General features: G+C 38.4%; 3 protein-coding genes across 10 annotated transcripts in view; 2 read left to right on the top strand and 1 right to left on the bottom strand.

Moving 5' to 3' along the window:
* The first annotated feature begins 4,664 nt into the window (after positions 1 to 4,664).
* Positions 4,665 to 13,531, top strand: LOC143715092 (cytochrome P450 2J2-like). Its single transcript, XM_077206734.1, has 9 exons — positions 4,665 to 4,995; positions 6,672 to 6,834; positions 7,033 to 7,182; positions 7,661 to 7,818; positions 7,984 to 8,160; positions 11,376 to 11,517; positions 11,685 to 11,872; positions 13,011 to 13,152; positions 13,246 to 13,531. The coding sequence occupies exons 1-9, from the start codon at positions 4,813 to 4,815 to the stop codon at positions 13,419 to 13,421; spliced, it is 1,479 nt and encodes a 492-aa protein (XP_077062849.1). The 5' UTR covers positions 4,665 to 4,812; the 3' UTR covers positions 13,422 to 13,531.
* A 631-nt stretch (positions 13,532 to 14,162) lies between these two features.
* slc25a45 (solute carrier family 25 member 45) lies at positions 14,163 to 24,349 on the top strand. Of its 5 annotated transcripts, XM_077206723.1 has the most exons (7): positions 14,163 to 14,236; positions 14,637 to 14,684; positions 15,116 to 15,159; positions 15,262 to 15,333; positions 21,996 to 22,184; positions 22,282 to 22,528; positions 23,693 to 24,349. In XM_077206723.1, exons 2-7 carry the CDS (start codon positions 14,648 to 14,650, stop codon positions 23,974 to 23,976), a joined length of 873 nt encoding a protein of 290 aa, XP_077062838.1. In that variant the 5' UTR covers positions 14,163 to 14,236; positions 14,637 to 14,647; the 3' UTR covers positions 23,977 to 24,349. The 5 variants fall into 5 exon arrangements, with proteins under 5 accessions (XP_077062838.1, XP_077062839.1, XP_077062841.1 ...); XM_077206724.1 differs by lacking the exon at positions 15,116 to 15,159 and having other exon boundaries at positions 14,183 to 14,236; positions 22,049 to 22,184; positions 23,693 to 24,127; XM_077206726.1 differs by lacking the exons at positions 15,116 to 15,159; positions 15,262 to 15,333 and having other exon boundaries at positions 14,208 to 14,236.
* A 1,184-nt stretch (positions 24,350 to 25,533) lies between these two features.
* ganaba (glucosidase II alpha subunit a) overlaps positions 25,534 to 27,133 on the bottom strand; it is a 35,231-nt gene continuing 33,631 nt past the window's right edge. For all 4 annotated transcript variants that reach the window (XM_077206709.1, XM_077206710.1, XM_077206707.1 and 1 more), the window contains one exon: positions 25,534 to 26,748. In XM_077206709.1, the coding sequence (XP_077062824.1) occupies positions 26,639 to 26,748 (110 nt within the window). In that variant the 3' untranslated portion in view covers positions 25,534 to 26,638. The remainder of the gene's footprint in view (positions 26,749 to 27,133) is intronic.

Here is a 27,133-nt window from a genome sequence, read left to right as displayed (position 1 = left end):
CGTTCCCTCATTCCTCAGCCCCCCCTCCCTTTATCCAATAATGCAGTGAGAAGGAACCATGTGGAGACTGTGGACATGGTTACAGGATTTGTGTATGTGTGTGCAAACAGGGACATTTTGTACAGAAATGGAACAAAACCGTGTTGGACCGGGACACAGAGCTGTTAGCCATTGGAAAGGTTTCCTTTGGGATAGTCGAGCGGGGGGAGGGAGCTTCTTTTGTTTTTCGGTTTCAGACAGCATCTGCAGTGTTTATCCTGGAAAGCGTGCACCTGTTCTTTCTTTTCTTTTCTCTCTCTCTCTCTCTCTCTCTCTCTCTCTCTCTCTCTCTCTCTCTCTCTCTCTCTCTCTCTCTCTCTCTCTCTCTCTCTCATAAAAAAGCTGTAGGCCTACATCTCTCTCCAATCCTACTGCAATTTTGCTGACGCAAGCAAAAACAGGCTTTAATGACACAGAACACCCCCTTCCAAATGTTCAAAGCTCTTCAATAAAGGAATTTAAAAATGCATAACCAAATTTCATATACACACACCAGAGGAGGTGAACGTGATTTCACCAAGTACAACATGTTCCTGGATCGACATCTTTGTTGATTCTGAAACAACATTCCAATCAACCAGTGGTGGTAAGTAACGAAGTAGAAATACTTTGTTACTTTACTTAAGTATTTTTTTCGGGGATCTGTACTTTACTTGAGTATGTTTTATTTGCATCTACTTTTACTCTTACTCCACTACAATATTAAAGACAAAGTTTACTTTTTACTCCGTTACATTTCCCCATGCCTGCTCCAAGTATTTATTACACTGGCTTTCCAAACCAATGAAAAACTTGGTTTTATTTTGAAAAAAAGAACGGTGAAGGTGAAGGTGCAGCTCTGCCCAGCAATGATCCTGAGATCCCTTGTATCTTGCACATCTTCTGTTTGATGCAGCTAATGTTATGGAACATGTATATTGCAGAGCTGCTAACTCTCACTCATTCAGTGTCAGACTCACACAATTGACACTTTCCACACGCTCTCACGACACATTCATTTTCTCACGCAGAGAAAAATCGCGAAGCAAAGAGGACACTGACACTGACAGACAAGACAGAGTAGGTTATTTTTGATATGGAACAAATTCTCAGCTCTCAGATTCTGTCAATTTTATTATGAAATTCAAACAATAAATACTGTTTTGGAGCTTTTAAATGTGACATGACAGATAGCTAGCGCCTGCTATGGGGTGCCGTTAATCTCTTTACTACTAGTTAATTGTAAATAAACACAAATGAACAATAATAGGTAGCCTATGTTGAAAGATACAGTACAACTCACCGAAATGTATATACCTTATACATAATATCAATAAATCAGTGTTTTTCAACAGCGGATAGAGGTCAATAAAACAGCTGGAGAACAATGTCACATAACGTTACATTTACCTCAGGAAAAAAACAAACATCTAATGACCATAGTATGTTAGTTGGCTAGAAAAATTTGTATTTTATAATATATGTAATATTAGTATAAATTAGTATTTCGTTAAATGTGCATTATATATTTATTATATTTTTACTTATATCATTAAAATATTATAAAGTTGTTATTATAATAAAAATCACATGTATTTTTAACATGTAATAATACCAGCTGACAGGGCTCTCTGTAGCCTATGTTTACAGAATTAGGTGAGATTTTCTTAATTTAAAAATTAACATGCATCTACTGTACCAAATATTTATCAAAATGAATCTATTGAATCAAGATCGGAATCAAACCACAATAATTGAATTGAAATTGTAAAATTTGTATCAAAGAATGGCCTACCAGTCATTGCACCATAATATGCTGTCACTAAACTTAATGAAATTGTTTAGAATTGATGCAAGGTGCTTCATTGTCTCTTATGATTGCAAATCTAACAAATTCTTAATTGCAGTATCTAATAATTTGTTCAATTAAAACAGATCAATTGTTTTGGGAGTGATATGCAATGTTTAATTATTGATATTTACAGTTTGAATATTTACTTTTTACTTTCGGTACTTAAGTACGTTTTAAATCGGATACTTTTGTACTTTTACTCAAGTGATGTTTGAATGGAGGACTTTCTACTTTTACTGGAGTCATTTTTTATTTAGGTATATATACTTTTACTCGAGTATAATTTTAGAGTACTTTTACCACCCCTGCAATCAACCAATCAGATTTGAGGGACAAGTTTACAGTTTCTGTCAATTTTAGGGTTTGTTGCTATACATTAGTGTTATTCGCCTATCATTTCCCTCTGATTTTAGGGATAACTTAGGTTTAGGTTTAGGATTTCTCAATCTGATTGTTTAAAAAGCAAGTCAAAATTATTTGCATAGTGCCTTTCATAATACACACAATTTCAAGGCATATTTAGGTTTAGAGGTTAGGACTAAATTTTCGGACCGGAATGTTGTTCCAGGATCAACAAAGTTTATTGATTCAAGAACGTGTCATGTCAAAATCAGGTACATTACTTACCTACACCTCAACTTTTTTTTCCCTCGTGCACAGTATTGAACATAATTGACATGAAATACATTTGCATGCCCTATAATGTGACATGCTGAACTTCTAAAACATTTTAAAAACAGCAGTTTGCTCATTCTTTTAATTATTATGCATAATTATTATGCAAAAAACTCTTATGACCTTATATTACAGTTTTTCTCAGTCGCTTTGGTGCATTTCTCACATCACTATTTACATTTGCACAACAGTTAGTTCAACCTCCACAACATTTAGTCATTTGTGCACATCATAGTAGCAGTTTCTCATTCCTTCCAACAAATTGCATATGCTTTTGGACATGCATCAATTGCTTTCATACAACTCTCTGCTGTTTTATAACATTATCATTTGCTTATGTCATGTCAGTCAAAATTAACTATACTTGTTAATGCTGAATAGTCATCCCATATAAAACTAATAGTCCTCATTTCATTGCTTGAGTCATCACATACAAAAATGTTGAACTAGTTGTCAAAATTTGCCAAGAAAATTGTACAACTTTTTTAAATCTTTTTTTTCTTCCTGAAAATGTCTCCTAAATTGAACAATTTCTCTCAGGTGAACCTATGTGGCCAGACAGAGAGGAATGTCTGGATGTGCATGAATGATTTACAGTACTATGTATGTTGTATGTTCAGTTCCAATATGTTCTGCAATATTGTTTACAGTTGTGCACAGCTCTACCCAAAGGGAGTTTATGTTTGTTGTAAATGAGGGTGTATTTTTTCTTTTGCACAATGCTGTGAACAAATTAGAATTGCAAAGAGCATATGCAGTAAAAATGTGAAACATACATATTCAGTGTCTTATACTCAGTTACCTCACTAAATACAGTAATGTGTAACTTTACTGTAGTTTTCAAATGGCTGTGCAAATAGTATATAGTGCTGTCTTGAGCATTTTCAGGTAGTGTCACCAAGATCTGACTTTTTTGCACTGGAAAACATTTACAGAGTAAACTGTCATAATGAAAACATGCCAAAGCCATTTGACTATCTTGTTCATAAACAATGGTGTCAGGACTTTTCATCTTGATGACACTGACACGTTCATTGACATGAATACGTGCTTTTGAGGAATGAGCGATCCATTTTGAGCAAGTGACACACTTTTGCAGGTTATCAACTAGGTTTTGCAGTTTGTACTCATTGTTTTGAGAACTGCATTAACTGTTGTGCAAATGTAAATAGTGATGTGAGAAATGCACCAAAGCGACTGAGAAAAACTGTAACAGTTTTGAAAACAGTATGTAAGCATGTGCAAATTGGCCTGTAAGTACACAGAGTTTTGGTGGTTGTTGTGTCGAAGTGAGAAAAGAATTAATGTAATTTGAAAGATGTAGTCATTGAATGCATTTTGTGCCAAAGCAATGATAAATGATCCACAGTTTAGCCCACATATACTTCTGTTGTGCTCACTGTGTGAAGAGTTTTGAAAAAGTGACCTAAGTATTGAGAAATGTGTCCTAGCGACTGTAAAAAACTAATTACAGTTTGCCTACTTCTGATGAAATTGCATTAAATAGGCCTATTGTACAGACAACAATTCTATATAAAACAATAGTGGATTCAACATCAAAATTTATGTCAAAATGTATGTTTTTAATGTAACCTTCTCCCTTTACACACTTTGGTCAGTTCAATAATAATTTATGCAATTGTTTGTTTGAAAGAATCAAAAGTGCAGTTTTGTGTCTTGTTTTGTTCACCTTGTTAAGGTTAATATGGGGATTAGATATTAATTATTAATAAATGCACTACTTTTAGAGAGAGTAATAAGTACAGTCATCTAATTACACAGTTGAAGATGTCATTAGTAGCCAGTAATTAATTACTTTTTTAGATTAACTTACTCAACACTGGATAGTGACCACTGAAATGTCATGGCAAGTAAGATTTACAACAAGCCTAAACATTAAATTCTCCTGGCAGATAAAACAGGTTTAAAAAACAATCGACCTCAAAGAGACCAGAATATCAATATGCCTATATCTAACAACTTTTTAATATATATTAATATATCTAAATTGTAAAACTCCTTACAGTTAATATAATATATCATAAGTAGCTATATATATACTTGGTAAGCTTACATTTTTACCATAGTCACTGGCTTTGCTGTGAGTCAACATTTTTCGCCTTATGGTCGTGTTGTTTCATTTCATTCATTCATTTCATTCATGTGTTGTTCGGCTTCACAGGCTTGTCTCGCAATGATGCAGTCTGGTAAGATTGACGCGTGAACTTGAATGGACTTTGGAAGCAAACTCTGCCCAAAGCACCACCATGCTTTTGATGTCAGTACTGGATGTTTTGGATGTCAAGAGTTTTTTGGGACTTCTTCTCGTATCGTTACTCATTTTTGATTTTTGGAAGAGTAAGAATGCGCCAAACTTTCCACCAGGACCATGGGGTTTTCCGTTTCTTGGCAACGTTTTCATCGGTTTCAACTATCGTACGATGGATGAGGTAGGGTTTCAATTTTATTTCTTTCACACACGTTAAAGAATAGCTGATAAAGACTCTTTCTGAAGCCGTGTTGATATTATAGGCCACTCGTCGTAATGTCAATATATCAGCCACGGACTGGATCAATCTAACAGAGACAATAACACTTTTTGCCATGACAGTGACACGATATACTTTAGAGCAGTTCTAGAGCAGTTGCGCAGAAAACAACCATGAAAACACTGATATTTTATCTTTGAGTTAGTTTTTTGGTGTTGATGTGTTTATAAAGTCATCCTCACACACGCCCGTGTTTGTTCACACACGATGTTTTGTGCAGTAGCCTATTAGCACAACGATTCCCTTGACACTGACAGTAAAGGCCTAAACAATTTCAGGATCTGAAAACTTATACAAAGAGCTATATAACAGAGGGACCGCAAATTGAACCTAATGTAACTCTTTGCAGCTGGACGCTATTGCAATTTATTTATTTTAGAGTTGAAGGAATTCTGTCATTGTGGTAAGCGCCCTTAATTGTGTTCTTATCAAATCATGCAGTACTGTACTTGTAGGCCAACTGTAAAAACTGTAGGCTACTTGCAGATAAAATAATATATACATATACATGAATTAAATAAAATGCCACTTAAAAAGATTTCAGTTTCATGTTTGCTTATTACTTCTTAAGTACACTTTGTAATTATTTCAATTAAAAGTTTTAGGTTGCATTTTATTTTAAGGTGTCTGTGTTGCAGTGTAATTATAATTATACATTTAATTACTGAGTAATAATAATTAACAACATGCACTTACAGGGTTAGGGTATGGTTAATGTTAGTTGCATGTAATTATACACAATTTATATAGTAATACTATAGTAATGACATGTAACGTGTAATAATGGCACTATAAAATAGTGGGTAACACTTTATTTTAGTGTCCTTGTCACATATGTTACATGTACTTACCAAAATTACTACAGTAAATTATGCATAATTACATGTAACCAACCCTCAACCAAATCCTAATCCATCTTAACCCAATAGTAAGTACATGCAGTTGCTTAATATTACTCAGTACTTACATATGTAATTACACTGTAACAAGGACACCTTAAAATAAAGTGTAACCAAATAGTGTTACCAAGTTTTACTTTAAGTACATTGTCTTTAAAATGTACATTAAAATCACTGTCTTAATCTTTTAAATGTAGTGTGTTATTCAGTATTTATTATTAGTAGTACATATTCTATAGTGCTAAATTGCAATGATATCATTACAAATGTGTAATTAAAAATATATTTAAACACATGACATACAAGTTTCATTTGAAATATGTAATGTTTTGTTGGAATCAATTGGATTGTGGTTCTCATTGCATGCAGTTTACTGAAACTAGAAGAAATACGCAAAATCAAAACATAAGAAAAACTACAGAGCAGTAACATAAAAGTTAACTTTAAACCAGTGGCTAAACATATGAAGCATATGGCTATATACAACGTGATAATAATAACTAAACTAGATAGGTATGAAGATAATCAAAAACCATGGCAAAACAGGAAATGAAAAGAGACCGTATGGGACAAAAAAATGTCAAAATTAGAGTCCATGGAAAATAAAAAAACAAATAAAGATCCTACCAAAAAAAAAAAACTCTCTGGTTTAGCTAATTTAATTTGTTTATCATGCAGGTGGCTGCCAAATTTGGCAACATTTTCAGCCTCAGAATGGGTTATGACAAGATTGTGCTGGTATCTGGGTATGAATGGGTAAAGGAGGTTTTGGTGACACAAGGAGACTACTTCCTGGATCGGGCCATTTCTCCTCTTTTTCAAGAAGTATTTCAAGTAAATGGTGAGTCTAGAGTTTCTTATGTCAGAATTATAGATTAGAACCACAACCAGTTTTTCTGAATCTAAACATCGAAACCCAGTCTCTCAACGATAAAATACTATTGTAAAAGAGTTTATTTTTCAAATCTAGTGAATTATGAGGCTGCAAGCCATTAAGCTGGGAAATTTAAAATAACATTTATTTTTATTAACTTTCCAGGTATTTCTAAGAGCAGTGGATACAAGTGGAGGAAGCAGCGGCATTTTATCGCCTCTCACCTGAAGGCCTTTGCTGATGGCAAAAATGCTTTGGAGCTTCACATTCAACAAGAATGCATCTTTCTGTGTCAGACATTTGAGGAAGAACAAGGTTTGATGCTATATTTGCCCCTATTTCTGGGACTGTTTGCGTAATCCACTGCTTAGTTAGTTGCTGGTGCTGTGAATTGAAACATTAAATTCACATTTTTGTTAACAAAACACTCACAAAGCTCTGTAACAAGTCTTAAAGGTACAATTCACACAACTTAAAATACTGCCATTTTACTCATTCTTATATTGTTACAATCAGAATGTGGCTCTTTTTTCTGTCGAACAACAAAAAGGTTTTTTTTTTAGCATTTTCATGCAGTTCTTTTCCGTGCATAGTGATTCATAGTGTTTCTCAAGCTATAAAAAGAACTAATATATGAAACATATTCTCCGCTTTGTTTTCGAACAGGCATGTCATGTTGGTTATGACAAAACTACAACCAATGCCATTTTTGTGTCAATGATGAATGCAATTAAGATTTGAGAGATTTGAGACATTACCCATTCTTTACTTATAACAATATTATCCTTGACAGGATGCCCTTTCAATCCTCATGACAAATTAAACAATGCCGCTGCTAATGTAATTGGATGTTTTGTGTTTGGGAAGCGTTTTGACCACAACTTCACTGACTTCCAGAACCTACTTCTAAATTCAGACTCCATGTTGATAGAAAATATTCCACAAATTCAGGTACTTTTTCACTGATTCATTGTTTTTCCAAATACACTTATTTCAGCTATTCATATATTATTAGACGGTATATTGTTTAACAGTGCTTAGTAGCTTTTAGTTTGGATCAGATTATGTGAAATAAGTTGATGTTAATGCAAATTTTCTGTTTTAATATATTTTTAGTTTTATAATGCATTTCCTGGGCTTGCCGAACGTTTCTATGGATCACATAAAACTATTCAATCAAACTACACAAAGCTAACAGCCTTTATTAAGAAACAAATTGAGAAACAAAAGAAGGATTGGGATCCTTTTGATCATCGCGATTTCATAGATGCCTACATTGGAGAGATCGATAAGGTAAGATAATAAGGACTTTTCACTCTTTCACTAGCAAGCATCATAACTTTAAATTTTTTCATTCAAAGTCTACATGAAATGGCATTCACAACCCATGTTAGGGGTTGAAAATATAGAGAAAGGAAAGTCACTGTAAATGTAAAACAAAGTTATATGTTGTTATATCAAAAAGGTAATATTTTTGTTTAAAGATTACAAAGTCAGACAAATATTTTCTTTTGTTATGGACATGCATGAATTGTGCACACTAAAAACAGGAACATGCATAAAGAAAATAATACTGATTTCATGACTGATATTCATTAGTTTGAATATCAATCATGAGCTCAACTACAGTAGTGGCCAAAAAGTGACGTCTGGAAAATTTACATCTTCACCCTTAATTCAAATATTATAAAAAAAATAATAAAAATTGATTTTAAAAAAACAAGAGAACCAGCTAAATATGAATAAATCTGTATTAAATTTTGTAGTAAATGTATGCTTTTTCCTGTGAGTTCTATTCATTTTTTTATTTGCATAGTAAAATTAAACCTTACACTGCCTCAAGGCAGCAACCGGAGGAAAAGGAGGGATCCTCTCGCTTCCCAAATCCTGTTGCTCCCAAGTCCAGTGGTCCCAGAGCTCTCAAGTCTTGTGGTCCTGGAGGACCCGACTCCTGTAGTCCCAGAGCTCCTAACTCCAGTGGAGGAGAAGGAGGGTTTCTCTCTCTTCCCTAATCCTGGTACTCCCAACTCAAGTGGTCTCAGAGCTCCTAAGTCCCATGGTCCTGGAGTACCCGATTCTGGCAGTCCCAAATCCAGTGGCCCTAGACTAGAGGACCTGACTCCGGTGGTCCCAGATCTCCTAAGTCCGGTGGTCCCAAGTCCGGTGATCCTAGAGGACTTGAGTATGGTGGTCCGAAATCTAGTGGATCTGGAGGACCTGACTTTGGAGGTCCCAAGTCTTGTGGTCCCTGCTCATCCAGCCGTACCAGACCCGCCTGCTCTCCCAGTCAGAGCGAAGGAGGCCATCCTTTCCCACTATAGCACTGCCCTCTAGTGTGTTTTGGCCACACACACGTCACTCCTGGCTCCTTCCACTCCAGCCCCAGAGCTGCCAGATTCTGCCTCAACCCAGTAAGCTGAGGAGAAGGAGGGTTCCTCTCATTTCCCAAATCCTGGTACTCCCAACTCCAGTGGTCCCAGAGCTCCTAAGTCCCATGGTCCTGGATGACCCGTCTCTGGTAGTCCCAAACCTATTGGTCCTACAGAACTCCAGACTCCAGTGGTCCCAAATCCACTGGTCCTAGAGGACCTGACTCCAGTGGTCCCGGAGGACCCATCTCCAGTGGTCCCAATTCCGGTGATCTTATACCCCTTTTCCACCAAAAAAGAACTGGTTCGGAACTGGTGCTGGTTCAAAGTTGTATCGGAGTTGGTTCAACTTGCGAACCTTCTCAGAACCTGTTTGTTTTTCCACTGACTAGAGCGCCCAGCGAACGACGCCGTTACGTCACTGTGTACGTCGCCATACGCTTGCAAGTACATTACTTTGGGATTATCTGTAACTCGTGTACCAAGAAGGCTTTAAAAACAATTGAAATATGTAAGTCTTTTAATCTTTTCCTTTGATATGTAATCTTTTCTGATTAGTTATGCACCCCTGTCTTGTGTCTTTTTTTTCTTTCCGTTTATTTGTTCTATTGTGACTGTTTCTTCTTTGCTTACATAATGTTTTCAATAAAAAAATAAAATAAAAAAAAGCTAGAAACACTTACATAAGTCACTTACATAAAAAAAGTCACATAACAATTACAATGGCGGACTACATCGTGTTTCTGCAACTGTTTCTCCTGGCTTTGCAGTCAGAAAAGATATTTAGAACATATCTAAACCCGCCCCTAGCCCCCGAGGTAAGCATGACGTGGTAAAAGAACGGTTCTAGTCCAGCAAAGAGTTGGTGCCGCTTTGGAACCAGTTTTCCTGGCCGAGAACCGGTTCTTTGGCTGTCGAAACACAAAGAACTGGTTCTCGAGTAGGCACCGGCTCCGAACCGGCTCTCAAAATGCCTTTGTGGAAAAGGGGTATTAGAGGACTTCAGTCTGGTGGTCCGAAATCGAGTGGATCTGGAGGACCTGACTTTGGTAGTTCCAAGTCTGGTGGTCCCTGCTCATCTAGAGCCTGCCGCTTTCTCAGTCCTGGTGGTCTCAGAGATCCTAAGTCTCTTGGTCCCGGAGGACCCGACTCTGGTGATCTCAAGTCCGATGGTCCTGGAGGACCCGTCTCTTGTGGTCCCAAATCCAGAGGTCCTAAAGGACCCGACTCTAGTGGTCCCAGAGGAACCGTCTTCAGTGGTCTTAAGGCAGGAACACACCAAGCCGACGCCGACGTCATCCTGCTCTCCCAGTCACGGCCAAGGGGTCCATCATTTCCATCCTGCCAGTCATCTGTATGGGATTACACTTCCTCACCCTCTGTCCCAACCTGCCAGAGCCTGAACAGCCTGGTGAGGTTGTCTGCTCTGGGATAACTGTCTCTCCTCTGCACTTTTGTCTGTCTTGTGTCTTGTTTTCTGTTTGAGTACATGGTGAATGAAAGTTTATTTGCCATGTGCTCTTCTGTCTTGTCTTGTGTATTTGTGTGAGCACATGGCTTCTGTCATGTTTCTTTGCTACGTCCCTTTTAACACATGGATTTTTGTTTGTTTCTGTGTGCCATGTGTCCATCTCATGTCTCTCATCTTGGCCTTGCCCCCTAGTTACCTTTTTATTAGTTAATTTGCCTCACCTCCTCTCTTTCGTTATCTTCCTCATTTCCTTCCCTATTTAATCTTTCTGTGTTCTCGGTCCTGTGCCAGTTCATTATGGTTGTTTCCCATTGTGGATGTTCCCACGGGGTAGTTTTGGTTCTTCTTTTTGTGTTTTTGGCACCTAAATAAAGCCCATTATCATTTACTCTTCCTCGCCTCTTCCCTTTACCCAAACCCGACAAGTTTTCCTGTTTTTTTCCAGGGTTTTTGCTAACCCTTTTGTCAGAGAAATACCTTAACCAAGTTCAGTTTAAAAAAATCTATATTACTTTCATCTTATTTTGATGGTTTAATCAAACCTTTAGGGTCATAATACGTTTTTTTTAACTACTACTACTACTACTACTGTTTTATGCTTTGATAGAATCATTGGTACTGAATATTAAATCTGGTCCAGTGTTGTCTAAATCATGTCTTTGTTTTAGAGAAGGAAGGATACAGAGGCTGCTTTCACTGTGGATAATCTTGCCTGTATCACTGTGGACCTGTTGAAGGCTGGGACACAGACCATGAGTGACACCGTACGACAGGCTTTACTTCTAATGATCAATTACCCCAAAGTCCAAAGTAAGTGAACTTGAAAACATCTATTTTGTGATGTCGCTATAGAAATTTATATGAATAGACTTACTTAATATATTTCATGATGTGAATTTAAGTAATCACAATATATGGTCTGTGGTTGTTAACATAGCCACTGTATGCAGCTGTATGATTGTTGTAATTCTTCATAGAGAAAGTTCAAGATGAGATCGACTGCGTAATTGGGAAGTCGCGGCAGCCATGTTTGGTAGACCAAGCCAGTATGCCTTACACAAATGCAGTTATTCATGAAACTCAGAGAGTGAGCAACATCTTACCTCTGATTGCTCCCCGCCTGACAAGTCGAGACTCTGTGCTGGCTGGATACTTCATTCCTAAAGTACTTCTGCTCTAGTTTTGTGCTATTGTTGTAATGAAATTTGGTATGGTTACATTTCTTGGATTGTTTTGTCCTTTGGATTAATTGCTTTTGCTTATATTTTTTGCTTTCGGTAATTTGTAAATTGCATTGGGAACATATTGCATATTTGAACAAGGTTTATAAGGAAAAGTGGTCAAATGTTCTTAAAGAGCATGATTAAATTACATCTGTAGTTTGAAAACCCCTGATATAGGTTAATGCTCTTTGTAAAAAAATAAGGGTAACACTTTATTTTAAGGTGACATAGTTGCACGTTACTACATGTACTTACTATAGTAATAACAGTAAATGATGCATAAATACAAGTAACTAACCCTAAACAAAACCCTAGCTGTAACTCTCGATAGTAAGTACATGTTATTAATTAGTATTACTCACTTATTTAAGTACAATGTAAATACGTCACCTTAAAATAAAGTGTAACCAAAAGAAGTTTGCTTAATTGTATTGAATGTTTGTAGTGTTTTTCAAATCTTAAAAGTACATTTTAAATAATTGTAGTTGCAGATAATAAGAAACGTAAAGATAGTACACTATCATGACTGTTCCTTAAAACACTTAAGTACACTTTTAAAAAGTCTACATTTACATTTTACACTTTTTAAATCATGTTTTACATTTTAAATCATGTTTTAGTAATCTTTTGTAATTAACATAATAAAGTAAATGTAAAGTACATATTATTTAAATGCATAACATTTTCAATAGAAATTACATTAAAGTATATTTTAGTTTACCATAATTTCTGGTCAGTACATTTGGCAGTACATTGACTTTAACCATTTCAAAGACAATATAAATAACTGTGAAATTACATATAAAAATGTACTGAAGTAAGCCAAAAAAAAGTACTCAAAATTTATTATGAATTGAAATTATAATACATTTTATTTAATTGCAAATAACATGCAGTTAAGTGTCCGAAATTAATTTCGCACTATATTCTTTTAAAGCATATTATTTCTGTAATAAATACTTTTTAAATGTACGCTAAAGTTTACTTTTTTTCACAATGGACTATATTTACAGATATGAAAGTTTTGCTGTTATTAATTGTAATTATATGAGTATGTTTCTCTGTTTCCTTTCACTCAAGGGCACAATGGTGATTTGTAATCTCTGCTCGGTGCTGAAGGATTCGTCACAATGGAAACAACCAGATCAGTTTTATCCTGAGCACTTCCTAGATGACCAAAGGAATTTCAGGAAACGAGAAGCATTTTATCCATTTTCTGCTGGTATTTTTTTTTTGTATTTCGCTCACACTTACAGATAATGTTTAATGTAAGACGATGTGTGCATACGTGTATCCTGCCTTTAAATTTCTCCAGGGAAAAGGTCATGTCTTGGTGAGCAGCTGGCACAAAATACACTGTTCCTGTTCTTCACTTCGCTCCTCCAAAGGTTCTCATTCTCAGCTCCTGAAGGACCAGAACCTTGCGTTGAATCCCAGGAAAGGGTCAAGACGCCCCCTAAACCCTTCCAGATCTGTGTGTCATTACGTTGATAGGAACAATAGGAATTACAACTGGACCTATACTAACTGAATTCTATTAATAGATTTTATGCTAATTCATGCAGTAAAATGCAGTCAACATGCAGTAGCCACCGTGTTTATATCGGTAATATATGCATTAGAATTAATTTGATTCTGTTCATAGATTTTTTTTGATGGAAATAGTGATGAAGGCTTGTACATTTCTGTATTAAACATCTATGTATAAGGACTTATTCATGTCAATATTGTGATCCTATGTATTTATTTAGAATGCAAAATGCTAATTACAATGCAAATGTGAATATGATGTTGTTCCAATTGATGTAAGATCCAGTTTATTCCCCGGAAATTAAAATGTGAAAACAAAAAAAGCGTTTGTGATCAAGCGTTTCATCTTGTAACATTAATATTGGTGTTAGAAAAAAACCCTGTTGACTTATTCTGACTCGACATATTCGGCATTTCAGTCTTTCAGTTATATTGTTTTGGCTTTATTACATTTTCCCTTACACACACACACACGCACGCACGCACGCACGCACGCACGCACACACACACACACACACACACACACACACACACACACACACACACACACACACACACAGTATATAGATAAATATAGATATTGTATATATATTATATATGTGTGTGTGTTTATAGATGAATTAATTTACCTCCTGGTAATGGTTGACAAGAATAACAGTTGAGCAATATAAACACATGATAGTGTGAACAGTTAAGGTACATTATCACCACCAGACGGCAGTAGAGAAATTCCACACAGACTCTCATATCGGTTTCTGTTTAGCAACATCAATAAGGTATGTTTATTCAAATAATGTAGACTTGTTGAGTTCAGGAAAGGTCAGTGTCATTGCAGTCGCTCGTTAAAATACAGTTTACAGTAGCTAAAGTTTACTGAAGCAAGAGTTTTGCACAAAATGATTGGCTCTTGTAGGATAAAATGGACACAGGATTGACAGGAATGTTGTCGTGAAAGTGGGCAGAAGCTTGAAGATATCCGCGTTTGTGCTGGAGAATTATTCTATAGAAGTGATATTTCTAAATGTGTTATTGTGCTGAAGTTTATATATCATCTTGCTGGCTGAACTTTAGCAGGATCTTCATTAGTTTCCCTTAAGCTTTCCCGCGCATATAGAACACATATTTCACCTGGGAATACATACATTTTGTTTTATTCATTATTGATATATTGTACAGGTAAATGTGCCATGCCGTTTGAGGAGTTCATCGCGGGATGGATTTCAGGTAGGCTAAGTTAACTCTTAACTTTGGCTTCAGAACAAAACTTACATACTGTCTGGTTACAATAACGTGAAAATATTCATTCATTTATTTATTTATTTGCTTTGACTTTAAATCTGCTCGGTTTATAAGCAATAAAAAATACAAAAAAAGTTTAAAAAACCCGGCTAGTATCATATTTAATTAACATCGTTTCTTACTCCATACCTTTAAGTAACATGAAGGGCTAACTTATATATACCATGTATCAGAAAGAATACCATAGTATTAATATCTAATAGGCTACTATCTCTTTACTGTGATACTCCCACCATGCTTTTTTTGCATGGTAAAAAATTGCCACATACTATTATAAATACTATTATACTGGATTCACAGTTCCAGATTGCAAACTTGTAAATGATTCACAAAGGGTTAATCATATGTGGTGTTAGGTGCTGTTGGTTTAGTTGTCGGACACCCTTTGGACACAGTAAAGGTGAGTTTCCTTGACAGTAAAACAAAACAAAAAAAATTATGATTTGGTGATTTTAAATCCCTGACATTACTGAGATTAGTAATACCTTTGTTTTGGTCATAGGTGCGCTTGCAGACCCAGTCTGTGTATAAAGGGATTTTTGATTGTGTGGTCAAAACATACACACGTGAAGGAGTAAGTCTTCACTACATTGTGCAATAAGAAGGAAAATTCACATGTAGTATATAGTGTGTGTGTGTGTGTGTGTGTGTGTGTGTGTGTGTCTGTCTGTCTGTCTGTCTGTCTGTCTGTCTGTCTGTCTGTCTGTCTGTCAAAGTCTTGATTGTAATGCCGAATTCTGTGACCCACTGAAATCTGTGACAGTAGGGTTAGGATTAGTATTGGGATTAGGAGTAGGTCAGATTAGTTATTGTTATTACTTAGCATTTATGTAAATTCTGTACATAAATTTGCATACTTCTTTATGCTACATAGAGATAAACTCTCATGCTTATATACTGTAGCAAAAATTTGTCAGTTAATTTATCATAATATATTTACATATTTACCCCAAGACAAAATATCAAGTTACCCCATTCAAAGTTTACATCCCTTTGGTTATAAATATTGTGTGTCACAGGACTCAGACACAGACAGAAGATGAACTCAACATACTGATGATGGATAAAACACTGACAACACTTACATTTATAAAGACGGTCCTTAGTTGGCAGTTGAGACGCCTGCTGCACCTTCCTGCACAGATTTCTTCCAGGAGCTCCTGTCCAGTGCAGTGTGTTCCTAGTTGCTTGATGTGATATGGGATTTCCTCAGAATGGCCTTGATATTGTCCTTGTAACGTTTCTTTTGCCCACCAGTTGCTCGAGTACCTTCCTTCAGCTGGGAGTACAGGATCTGTTTGAGGAGACGTGTATTGGGCATACGGATGACATGGCCTGTCCATCGAAGTTGGTACTGCATTATTGTAGTGGTGATGCTGGTCATGTTGGCTTCCTCCAAGACGCTGATGTTGATGCGTCTGTCCTCCCAGCTGATCCTCAGAATCTTTCGTAAGGATCTTTGATGGTATTGTTCTAGGGCTCTCAGGTGCCTGCTGTAGGTGGTCCATGACTCGGCTCTATACAGCACGGTGGGGAGGACAAGAATTTGGTTTGGGCTGTTAGGTCTCGGACTTCAAAGACTCTTTTCCTAAGTCTGGCGTAGGCTCCACTGGCACAACTCAGGCAATGGTTAACTTCAGAGTCTATGTCAGCTTTTGAGGAAAGAAGGCTGCCAAGGTAGGGGAAGTGGTCCATGTTTTCAAGAGTGGTGTTGTCCACTTTATGCTGGGCTGAGTAGCTGGATGGTTGGGTGGAAATTGATATAGGAACTTGGCAAATGCATTCAGGATGCCCTGGAGGTCTTCATGAGGTCATACTGAGCACACTTGTTGAGAAGCATAACTCCATAAGGGTTGATGTTCCCGATGCCTTCCTTTCCTATAGTGCCCTTCCAGAGGTGTTGATCTCGGCCAACCCTGGAATTGAAGTCTAATAGGAGAATAATGTTATCTTCCCTGGGAATTCTCGACAAAGTCTGATCTAAGCAGGCGTAGAAGGTGGCGAAAGGCTCTTTCTGCCTCGTTCCAAGAGCCCAGCGACTGAGTCTAGCACTCATCACCTAATGTGCCAGTTTATGACTTCCTGCCCCAGTCGCCACTTTCTGGTCGCCATAGGACTTAAACCGGGGTGTTAGGGTGGTTTCCCAAAGAGGACGCCTGTGCGTGATTTTGTTTAGTGTAGTGAGTCTGATGCATCAACAGCCACCACACGGTCCAGCTCCCCTATGGCCAGCCATCATCCTTCGCCTGTTCCACCGTTGAGGTCTTGGTTGGTTTGATTGCTCTTTGTCAGGGACCACCCCCTTGACCTTACCGCCATAGGTGGCCCTACCTACCCTACCTACGGCATTGCTCTTGGGATCACAGGACCACAAAAGCCTCTCCACCACGACAAGGTTGCAATCCCCTGGACAATTATTTCTCATTATTATTCAGCATTTACCATTACATGCAACACAGTGTTAGGGTGTATATGTTCTCCATGATGAGCAGGTAATTGGCGACAAGGTGTGTGCAATCAGAATGTGGGTGAGTGTTACTTTCTTGAGCATCAATGGGTGTGTCCGAAATAGCACCCTGTACCCTTAAAAGGGAACAGCCATTTGTAGTTGTTTCCGAAACCATAGTGGACGTAATCGAGTGCACTCATTCAATCCCACAATCCCCCGCAATATCAAGTGTACGACCGAAGTACGCTCAGTGGCTAGAGAATACCCATAATGCACTGTCAAATTAATTCCTGCATCTGACCAGAAGATGGCGCTGCAGCTGAATCATCCATCCATCCATTTTCCAGACGGTCCATGGTCCAATGTGGCTACAGCATAATATCATACAGTATAAATTCCTTTTTAATTTATTATTAAATTAATTAAGGTTTATACAGTTTCCATGACAGAGCTATGAATCTTTTCATCTTTCTACAGGATCTGTCAGTTTGCCAGTCAAATGATTATTAAACAGCAAGCACAAACAATGCAAAAGCGGCTGCCCTTCCGGTGCACTCAGTGTCCGAATTCATTCATTTTCATTCACTTCTTTAAGTCAACTACATTATTGGAGTGATGTAAGGAAGAGTGAATGAGGGTTTGGGGGGCAATTTCAGACACAGCAAATGTTTAGTTGTGTATGAATACCTCAGTTATCTTCATTGGGAAAACATGGATTCCAACAGCATTTGGGAAAAGCTCGAATGGTCAGAAGATGCTGGAAAACCAAATAATTTACAGGGCCTGGAGGATTTTTCTGAAGAACTCTACAAATAAGGAACTCATGAATAACTATCACAAACCATGCAAACATTAATATAGGAAGTTAACGCCATAGTAAACACCAAGGGAATGTAAATTTGTGAACAGAATATTTTGTGTACTTTCATTTATTATTTTATCCTGTGGCAAATATATAAATATCTGTTATGTGAAACCAGGGCAGTACTAAATAACAACAAAATGCATTTTTTGTGATCTTTATGATCTCGTAATTTTTTTTAAAATGATAAACATTGTGCAAATTCTGCTCTCACCTATATTGCATTAGTTTGCATGTTTCACATTATGTTAAATAAGTACAAGAACAGCAACATTAACTCAAAATCATGTTCATTGTTATTACTCAGCACAGTCAGCAGCACTATAATAATTCTGTACATGAACATTAAGTGTGAAGTTTGACACAAACTTGAATGCTTCTTTATGCTACATACACTGTTGTTTAAAAGTTTGGTTAGTAATATTTTGTTGAAATAATTTAATACTTTTATCCAAGGAAGCATTACATTGATCAAAAGTGACAGTAGAGGCATTTATAATGTTATAAGTAATAAGATTAGATATAATATAATAAGATTTCTAGGTAACACTACAATGTCGGCTCCAGCCCCTGAGTCCACTCCAGTGTCTGCTCCAGCCCCTCCAGTGTCGGCTCCAGTCCCTGAGCCCGCTCCAGCCCCTGAGTCAGCTCCAGTGTCGGCTCCATTCCCTGAGTCACCTCCAGTGTCGGCTCCAGCCCCTGAGTCCGCTCCAGTGTTGGCTCCAGCCCCTGAGCCCGCTCCAGTGTCGACTCCAGCCCCTCCAGTGTCGGCTCCAGTCCCTGAGTCAGCTACAGTATCGGCTCCAGCCCGGGTCAGCTCCAGTGTCAGCTCCAGTCCCTGAGTGTCGTCTCCAGCTCCAGTGTCGTCTCCAGTGTCTGAGTCAGCTCCAGTGTCGGCTCCAGCCCCTGAGTCCGCTCCAGTGTCATCTCCAGCCCCTGAGTAAGCTCCAGTGTCGGCTCCAGCCCCTGAGCCCGCTCCAGTGTCGGCTCCAGCCCCTTCAGTGTCGGCTCCAGTGTCTGAGTCAGCTGCAGTGTCGGCTCAAGCCCCTCCAGTGTCGGTTCCAGTCCCTGAGTCAGCTCCAGTGTCGGCTGCAGCCCCTGAGTCAGCTCCAGTGTCGGCTCCAGTCCCTGAGTCCGCTCCAGTGTTGGCTCCAGCCCGAGTCAGCTCCAGCGTCGGCTCCAGCCCCTGAGCCCGCTCCAGTGTCGGCTCCAGCCCCTGAGTCAGCTCCAGTGTCGGCTCCAGTTCCTGAGTGAGCTCCAGCGTCGACTCCAGCCCCTGAGTGTTGGCTCCAGCTCCAGTGTCGGCTCCAGCCCCTGAGTCCACTCCAGTGTCAGCTCCAGCCCCTGAGCCCGCTCCAGTGTCGGCTCCAGCCCCTCCAGTGCCGGCTCCAGTCCCTATGTCAGCTCCAGCCCCTGAGTCAGCTCGAGTACCGGCTCCAGTCCCTCCAGTGTCTGCTCCAGTCTCTGAGCCAGCTCCAGTGTCGGCTCCAGCCCCTGAGTCCACTCCAGTGTCAGCTTCAGCCCCTGTGGCGCTCCAGTGTCTGCTCCAGCCCCTCCAGTGTCGGCTCCAGTCCCTAAGCCCGCTCCAGCCCCTGAGTCAGCTCCAGTGTCGGCTCCAGTCCCTGATACCCCTTTTCCACCAACAAGAACCGGGTGCTGGTTCAGAGCCAGAGCCAAAGCTGGTTCAGAGTGGGTTCGACTGACGAGCTTAATAAGAACCGATTTGCCTTTCCACCGGCTAGAGAGCCACAACAGAGCCAGATCTTACGTCACTGTATACGTCTCATGTTGCCCAGCAACGCTAGTGCGGTAGCGCCAAACAGTACGCCAGGCTTGTTCGAGATGCATCGGCTTCTCGCAGATCGATCTCCGCATGACATCAAAGCACTGCGATAGCGATCTAAAAGCACAAGGAGTCGTATGTTCTCCAAACACTCCCGCAGCTCCGATCGGTCCGCGCCGCTCCGATGCATCTCGAACAAGCCATCAACAATAACGGACGTTGCAATACTATGGATGCTCATGGGTTTACAAAATACATCGGAGTCCAACGCGTTTGTGCAGCTCGCCGTAACTTACATAGACGGATATTTATAATCGAGCTGCTATTAGCTCGACTAGCTGCTATTTAAAAATGGCGGTCACAAGTTTCTATTCGTCTTGTTGGTCACGGTAACCCCGCCCCCAGCCCCTGACGCAAGTGGTTCTTACTTGGCTCTGTTCTAGACCAGCAATGATTTGGTGCTACTTAAGAACCACTTTTCCTGGTCCGGAGCTGGTGCTTTGCGTGTGGAAAACCAAAGAACCGAATTGAAACTAGGCTCTGGCTCCGAACCAGCACCAGCTCTGCCTTGGTGGAAAAGGGGTATGAGTCACCTCCAGTGTCGGCTCCAGCCCCTGAGTCCGCTACAGTGTTGGCTCCAGCCCCTGAGCCCGCTCCAGTGTCGACTCCAGCCCCTCCAGTGTCGGCTCCAGTCCCTGAGTCAGCTCCAGTATCGGCTCCAGCCCGGGTCAGCTCCAGTTTCAGCTCCAGCCCCTGAGTGTCGTCTTCAGCTCCAGTGTCGTCTCCAGTGTCTGAGTCAGCTCCAGTGTAGGCTCCAGCCGCTGAGTCCGCTCCAGTGTCAGCTCCAGCCCCTGAGTAAGCTCCAGTGTCGGCTCCAGCCCCTTCAGTGTCGGCTCCAGTGTCTGAGTCAGCTGCAGTGTCGGCTCAAGCCCCTCCAGTGTCGGTTCCAGTCCCTGGGTCAGCTCCAGTGTCGGCTGCAGCCCCTGAGTCAGCTCCAGTTCATGAGTCCGCTCCAGTGTCGGCTCCAGCCCGTGAGCCCACTCCAGTGTCGGCTCCAGCCCCAGAGTCTATACGAGAATTCCCCTTAGATCAAGATTCTGCTCCAGAGTTCAGCCAAGGGTCTCAAGCCAGCTGCCCTTCCAGACGATCTCAAGGCAGACATTAAGCCAGCTAATACTCCTAATGTTCTCTAGCCAATCTGATCTGCCTGGGGTTAAGTTCGTCTGTTCAGATGTGGTGGTCTTCGGCTACGCCTTGGAGGTCTTCAAGTCCACTGTTGAGATCTACTGTTCTGCCAGCTCCACCTTGGGAGTCTTCAACTCCGCCCAGCATCATGGTCCTTTTGCTCTGGATTCTACCCTTGCTCCTTCCTCCCCAGTTGGATTTATTTTGGTGCGAAGTTGCACCATTAGGGAGGGGGGAGAACTGTCACAATCCTCAGTCACCAGCCCTGTCACCACAGAACTACATTTCCCAGCATCCCTCCTGGTTCCCACCTGCACTCAGTCAGCCATAACCACACCTGCCACTGATTATAACCTCATCAACACATAAGCACTCACCTCATGGTCTGGTCTCATTGGATGCTAGCATATGTTAATTTACCGGTTGATCAATTCCGAGCTACTTACCCGACTACATTCCTGTGACATTTGCCAGTTACGATCCAGTCTTTCATTATCTTCAGCCTTCAGTCATCTTCAGTCTCCAGCCCAACAGTTTGCACCTTTAACGACAAGAACTGTTATTCACAGCTAAGTGTTTGCTGCTTAGCTCAGTCACTCGCCTGCTTGCATCATTTGTTTCCTGCACTTACCTGCAAATGAACACCCTTTGTGGAAATGAACTTTGTGCTGTATTCTTCTGTTTGCTGACAGATAATATAATGTTACTGTTTACTGTATTTTTGATCAAATAAATGCAGCCTTGGTAAGCAGAATAGAAATAAAAAAATGGTAATGGTTGTGTATGGATAAACTCTCAGGCTCATGTATGGTAGCAATAATTAACTATAAAAAGTTTGTTGAGACAAACTTTAAGTTGGCTTGTGAAAGTTTTGATTTGAATAATTAATAAGTTACCTTTGCTATTTTAAAAGTGAATCACTTCAATGACAGATCTTCTTTTTGCTTTATTCTGCAGTTCCATGGATTTTTTAAGGGCATGTCATTTCCTGTCCTCTCTGTGTCCCTTAGCAATGCTGTGGTCTTTGGTTCCTACTGTAATGCCTTGGATTACCTGACCCGGTCCCACCGCAGCGGCTCTGACCAAAACAAGCGCTCGCCGCTCACAGCGGTGTTCATTGCTGGATGCTTCTCAGGTCTAACACAGGCACGTCTGGGGATCAGGCCTGCAAAACACCAAAACAATCTAAAAGAGCACATTGCATGTCACTAATTTGTGCTGTTTTGATCCTCTCTTCCGACAGTTGTTTGTTACAGCTCCGATAGACTTGGTCAAAGTGCGTCTGCAGAACCAGACGGAGGGCAGGCCTGGTGGGAATAAATACAGAGGCCCCACGCATTGTGTAGCTGTGATCTTAAGAGAGGACGGGGTGAGAGGGCTTTTCAGAGGAATGTGGGCTCTGGCCCTACGAGACGTGCCTTGTTATGGACTTTACTTTCTGCCGTATGAGCTCATCTGCAGGATGATGACTGAGGAAGGGAAGCAGCCAGGTGATTGGGAATGAATAAATGAATGAAGAAATAAATATTCATACATTTTTATGGCTGTAAATTACATATATTATTATATTGTATATGTATATTATAACATACATTAGTATTTTATATTTGTAATTTTACATTTATGGTGTATTTATGAAGTATTGGAAAAATAAAAGAAAGTAATATTAATATTTATAGCATATTAATATGCATACAGTATATTATATACATATTCTATTTATTAATGGCTGTGTGTGCTATACAGTATATTAATATATAATATATTTATATTATAATATATATTAGTATATTCATAAGTTTGTATTTATGGCTTTATTTACAGTGGGTAAATATATATATTTACATTTTGGGAAGTTTATTAAAATGTAATCAAATATATACAAACAGCATATTATATACATATTTTTGTTATTAATGGCTGTATGTTCTATATATTTTATAGTATATGTATATTATAATATATAGAGAGAGATAGATATAGATAATATACATTGAAATATACAAATTATTTAGTCTTTTAAACTTTTGGGAAGTTTAATAAAATGTAATAAAATATATATTATATAGTATAATATTATATATTATATTAATAGAATGTATGTAATATTATAATTTACCGGTATGTTAGTATATTTGTAAGTTATGGTATATTCATTTACGGGTAATACGTCACAATAAGGTTTCATTAGTTAAGGTTAGTTAATGCATTAATATTAACTAACAATGAGCAATACATTAGTTACAGTATATATTAATCTTTGTTAACATCAATTAATAAAAATACAACTGTTCATGTTAGTTCAGGTTCATTAACTAATGTTAACAGATACAATATTTGAATTTAATCATGTCTTAGTAAATGTTGAGATTAAAAAATGTTTTCATTGTTAACTAATGTTAACAAAAGAAATCTTATAAAGGGTTACCAATTTATCAACTATAAATATTACTATAAAATAGTTTATGCATAAAAATATAACGTTTTATGAGATATTAATTTATATACATATAGTATATTATATTTGTAAGTTTATTGTGTTCTGTGATTTGTGAAGACTGGTTGGAACGACTACTTGGCTAAATTATTAAAACGGCAGATCAGGAAGCCCAACCATAATAAATTGAGTAATATTACCATCATCTGTGCTTTAGGTAAGGATGCAGTGCTATTGGCCGGTGGTGTTGCTGGTGTGATCACATGGGCCTGCGCTACACCCATGGACGTGGTGAAGGCGCGCCTGCAGATGTGTGGAGCTGGCGGTCGAGTGTATGCTGGTGTTCTGCACTGCATCACTGTGAGTGTGTGTGAAGAGGGCGTGCGAGTGCTCTTCAAAGGCTTTCTCCTGAACAGCGTCAGAGCGTTCCCTGTGAATGCTGTGACCTTCCTCAGCTTTGAGATGCTAATGAGAGCCATGACTGACTCCTCCTCACACTGAGTGCTGCAGGATGGTGGAGTTATAGGCCAAAACCTGGAAACAGGTTTGTATTTTAGCACTGGTTCTTGAAGTCAATGGGTTTTTGGTTAAATGCCTGAAATAAGGTCTGTGGTGAACATAAGCTCAGGATATTTATTCTACAACATAACATACATCAGTAATACCCTCTTGTGATTTTATAAAGTCCTTATTTGTGTTGCTAACAAGTGTCTAAATGGCACTACAGCGGTTGTAGACATTAAACATCATCTACTCGTCACTTTCTGACTGTGACTGGAACGACGTTGAAGTCATGTGACCGTGGTTCATTTTCATTTCCTTCTGGTGTTTTTAAGCTTCAAAATTAATAAAAGTTGTGATCATTTATGAACATTATCTTGATGGACAAAATGTGTAAGTATCATAAACTTTTGTTGGTCACAGAGCTTATTTTCTGCAATAATCCAAAAGCCAATGGAAAAATCCCATTGGGTTTTTGTCGAGGGAACCAGATCAAAAATACATCACTTCCGCCCTCGTTTAGTGCCTATACATAAGCCGTTGACATCATAGTGGTGCTGATTTAGATTTTTCCCAGTGACTTGAATATTTTGATATTGTTCATCATTTGCGTTTTAAAGTAGACAAAGTACTCACTTTTTTTATATATATATATCAAATGTAAATTTATGCCCCGTTACATTTAATTTTCTTGGGTTAAATAAAAAGACCATACAATTCTATTTTGTATTTTTACACTATGTAATGTTCTATTTATTAAAACCAAGTGTAAATTTCTTCAAGTTTACACTCCAAATCAATAAACAAAGGCAATAATAATTTAAACTATATTATTTGTAAACAAATGTTCAGCTTTTCTTTTTGTCAACTTATTTTCAGCAGTCATCAAGCTTGTACACACTCTTCACAGACACGAAGCTGTACCTTTAATTTCAACAAGCTGATGTTAGGATAGGATTTTCTCATTAATTTTACATAAGAATAAAGCGACTCACTGCATAGAATGCTTTTATTTAGCACAGAAAATAAATCTGACTTGTACCTCAATTTGTGTATGTATATACACTGCCCAGCCAAAAAAAAAAAGAAGTTTGGATTCAAATAGGCAAGTGCTTAAGAGTCAAGAATGAATCTTTATTGCTATGATTATGTTGTTTCTAGCATGTGTGGCAACAGTTCTTCTAACCCTAACTGACAACCATGTTTGAAGACCCATCATGGTCATATTCTAGGATGACGATGTCAAGATTCATCAGGCTCAGATTGTGAAATAATGGTTGAGAGGAGCATGAAGAATCATTTACACACATGAATCGGCTCCTCTGAGTCCAGATCTTAAATTCATCTAAAGTCTGTGAGATGTGCTGGAGGAGCACTGGACTCTTGCATCATCAATACAAGATCTTGACCCAAAACTGATGCGCCTCTTGATGGAAATAACATTTGGTCAAGATCCTGTACGTACATCAGGTGTTTGCTGGATGTGTTTGACCTGTTTTTACATACAAGAACACTTTCTTACTCAGGAAGCAAAGACCCAATGAAATATGCGTAATCTTTGTTTCAAAGCCAGAGATGTTTATTTCAACGTTTATTACAAGATATTTTGTCTTGCAAATCCTGTTTCGGTTCACATTTCCTTGTCCTCTGTTTTCTCAGCCGTTTTTCATTAATTCACACCAGTTTCAACAAAAAACACCCAAGCCTGCTCAATATTGAACAAAACCAGCAAAAAAGCCTCACAAAAGTGACTCACAGCGGCCTGTTTTTAACTATTATTCAGTCTTACGATATTAAAAACAAAACCTTGCTACTAAATACTTCATTGATGGTGTTTGTGCTCTAGGAAACAAATATACATAACATATCTATTAATACATTGAAATATTACCAACTAAAAAGTTGGTAATTTGGTTTTCATTGGTCAATTAATTTTTTTAAATGATTTATTAATAGTCCAACCAATAGGGTTGGTTTCAGAAAAACATGTCTTATTTTCTTTCTCCCCAATTTATACACTTTGTCCTTATTAGCACAAAGCCTAATAAAATATCCTACAAGATCTAGGTACAGATGACTTGTGGCTTTAAAAAAAAAAATTGTAAGAGAAAGAAGTGCCGTTCTTGCATCTCAAAAATATGATTTATCTTTTTTACTACTCATAATTTTTTTAAGCTATTGTTTTCTCTAATGCACATATTTAACCTGCAAAGTGAAAACTTAAAAATGAAAACACAATACCATATCTTAGTGCAAACAACATTTCTGGATGTTAAAATTTATTTTTTGATGCCAAAATACTTGAATACTATGAAAAAAGAAAATTCTAATTTGTACAAACAATAATCAACCTCCTCTATGTTATTCATTAAACATTCAACCAATTGAAAATGAAATGAAAAAGTTCAGCCTGAAATCACACAATAAAGTTTAAGAATGTCATTAAACACTTCTTAATTTCCTGGTCCTGTTCATTCAAACAAACTAAATTTGTTTGCTTTCATATTGATCTCCACACATACAAATATCATCTTAAAAACATTTGATTTCTTAATTTCCCTCTGCATGTTCCCATTCTCTGTTTGGTCTCATTTTAAAATGATTGTGTCTGGTCATGTGACATTAAGTGCCGTACTTCTGATGTGTGCATGTCATCCTTGTGTTACCGCAGAAGTACAGTCCAATCTGCCGCCGCGTTGACCGCTGGCTTGCGTAGAGTCAAAACTGCATGTGTAGAGTCAAACTCAAACTCTAACGTCGACTCAGTACCATCTGAAAAAAGAAAATAACAATAATTCCACATGTGCAAAATCCTAACTGGCTTTACTTCTGGACCCAAATTTACTTTGGACAATAGCACAAACAGTGAACAAAAATGTCCTTAAAAAACAAACAAAACAATTGATTTTTTTTGTATCAACATGAGCTGGATAAATCTAACAACATAATATGTCCATTTGTAAAATGCCTAAACAACAGAAGTACGACTGTATAAATATTTGGTTTCAGCAGCTAATAATTGTTGACTGAACCATTTATCCTTTAACCATTATCATTATCGGTAGTGAAACGGTATTTAAAAATTAATACGTTTTGTAGTTGTAGTGAAGTTTGCTTACTTCTACAAAATGACATATGCCATTTAAATTCATTGTTT

The sequence above is a fragment of the Siphateles boraxobius genome, unplaced genomic scaffold, assembly GCF_051911475.1.
Source record: "Siphateles boraxobius isolate OS27281-9 unplaced genomic scaffold, OSU_SipBor_1 56, whole genome shotgun sequence".
NCBI classification, from domain to species: Eukaryota; Metazoa; Chordata; class Actinopteri; order Cypriniformes; family Leuciscidae; genus Siphateles; species Siphateles boraxobius.
The sequence above is the reverse complement of the archived record's forward strand: the minus strand, read 5'-3'. Positions and strand labels throughout refer to the sequence as shown.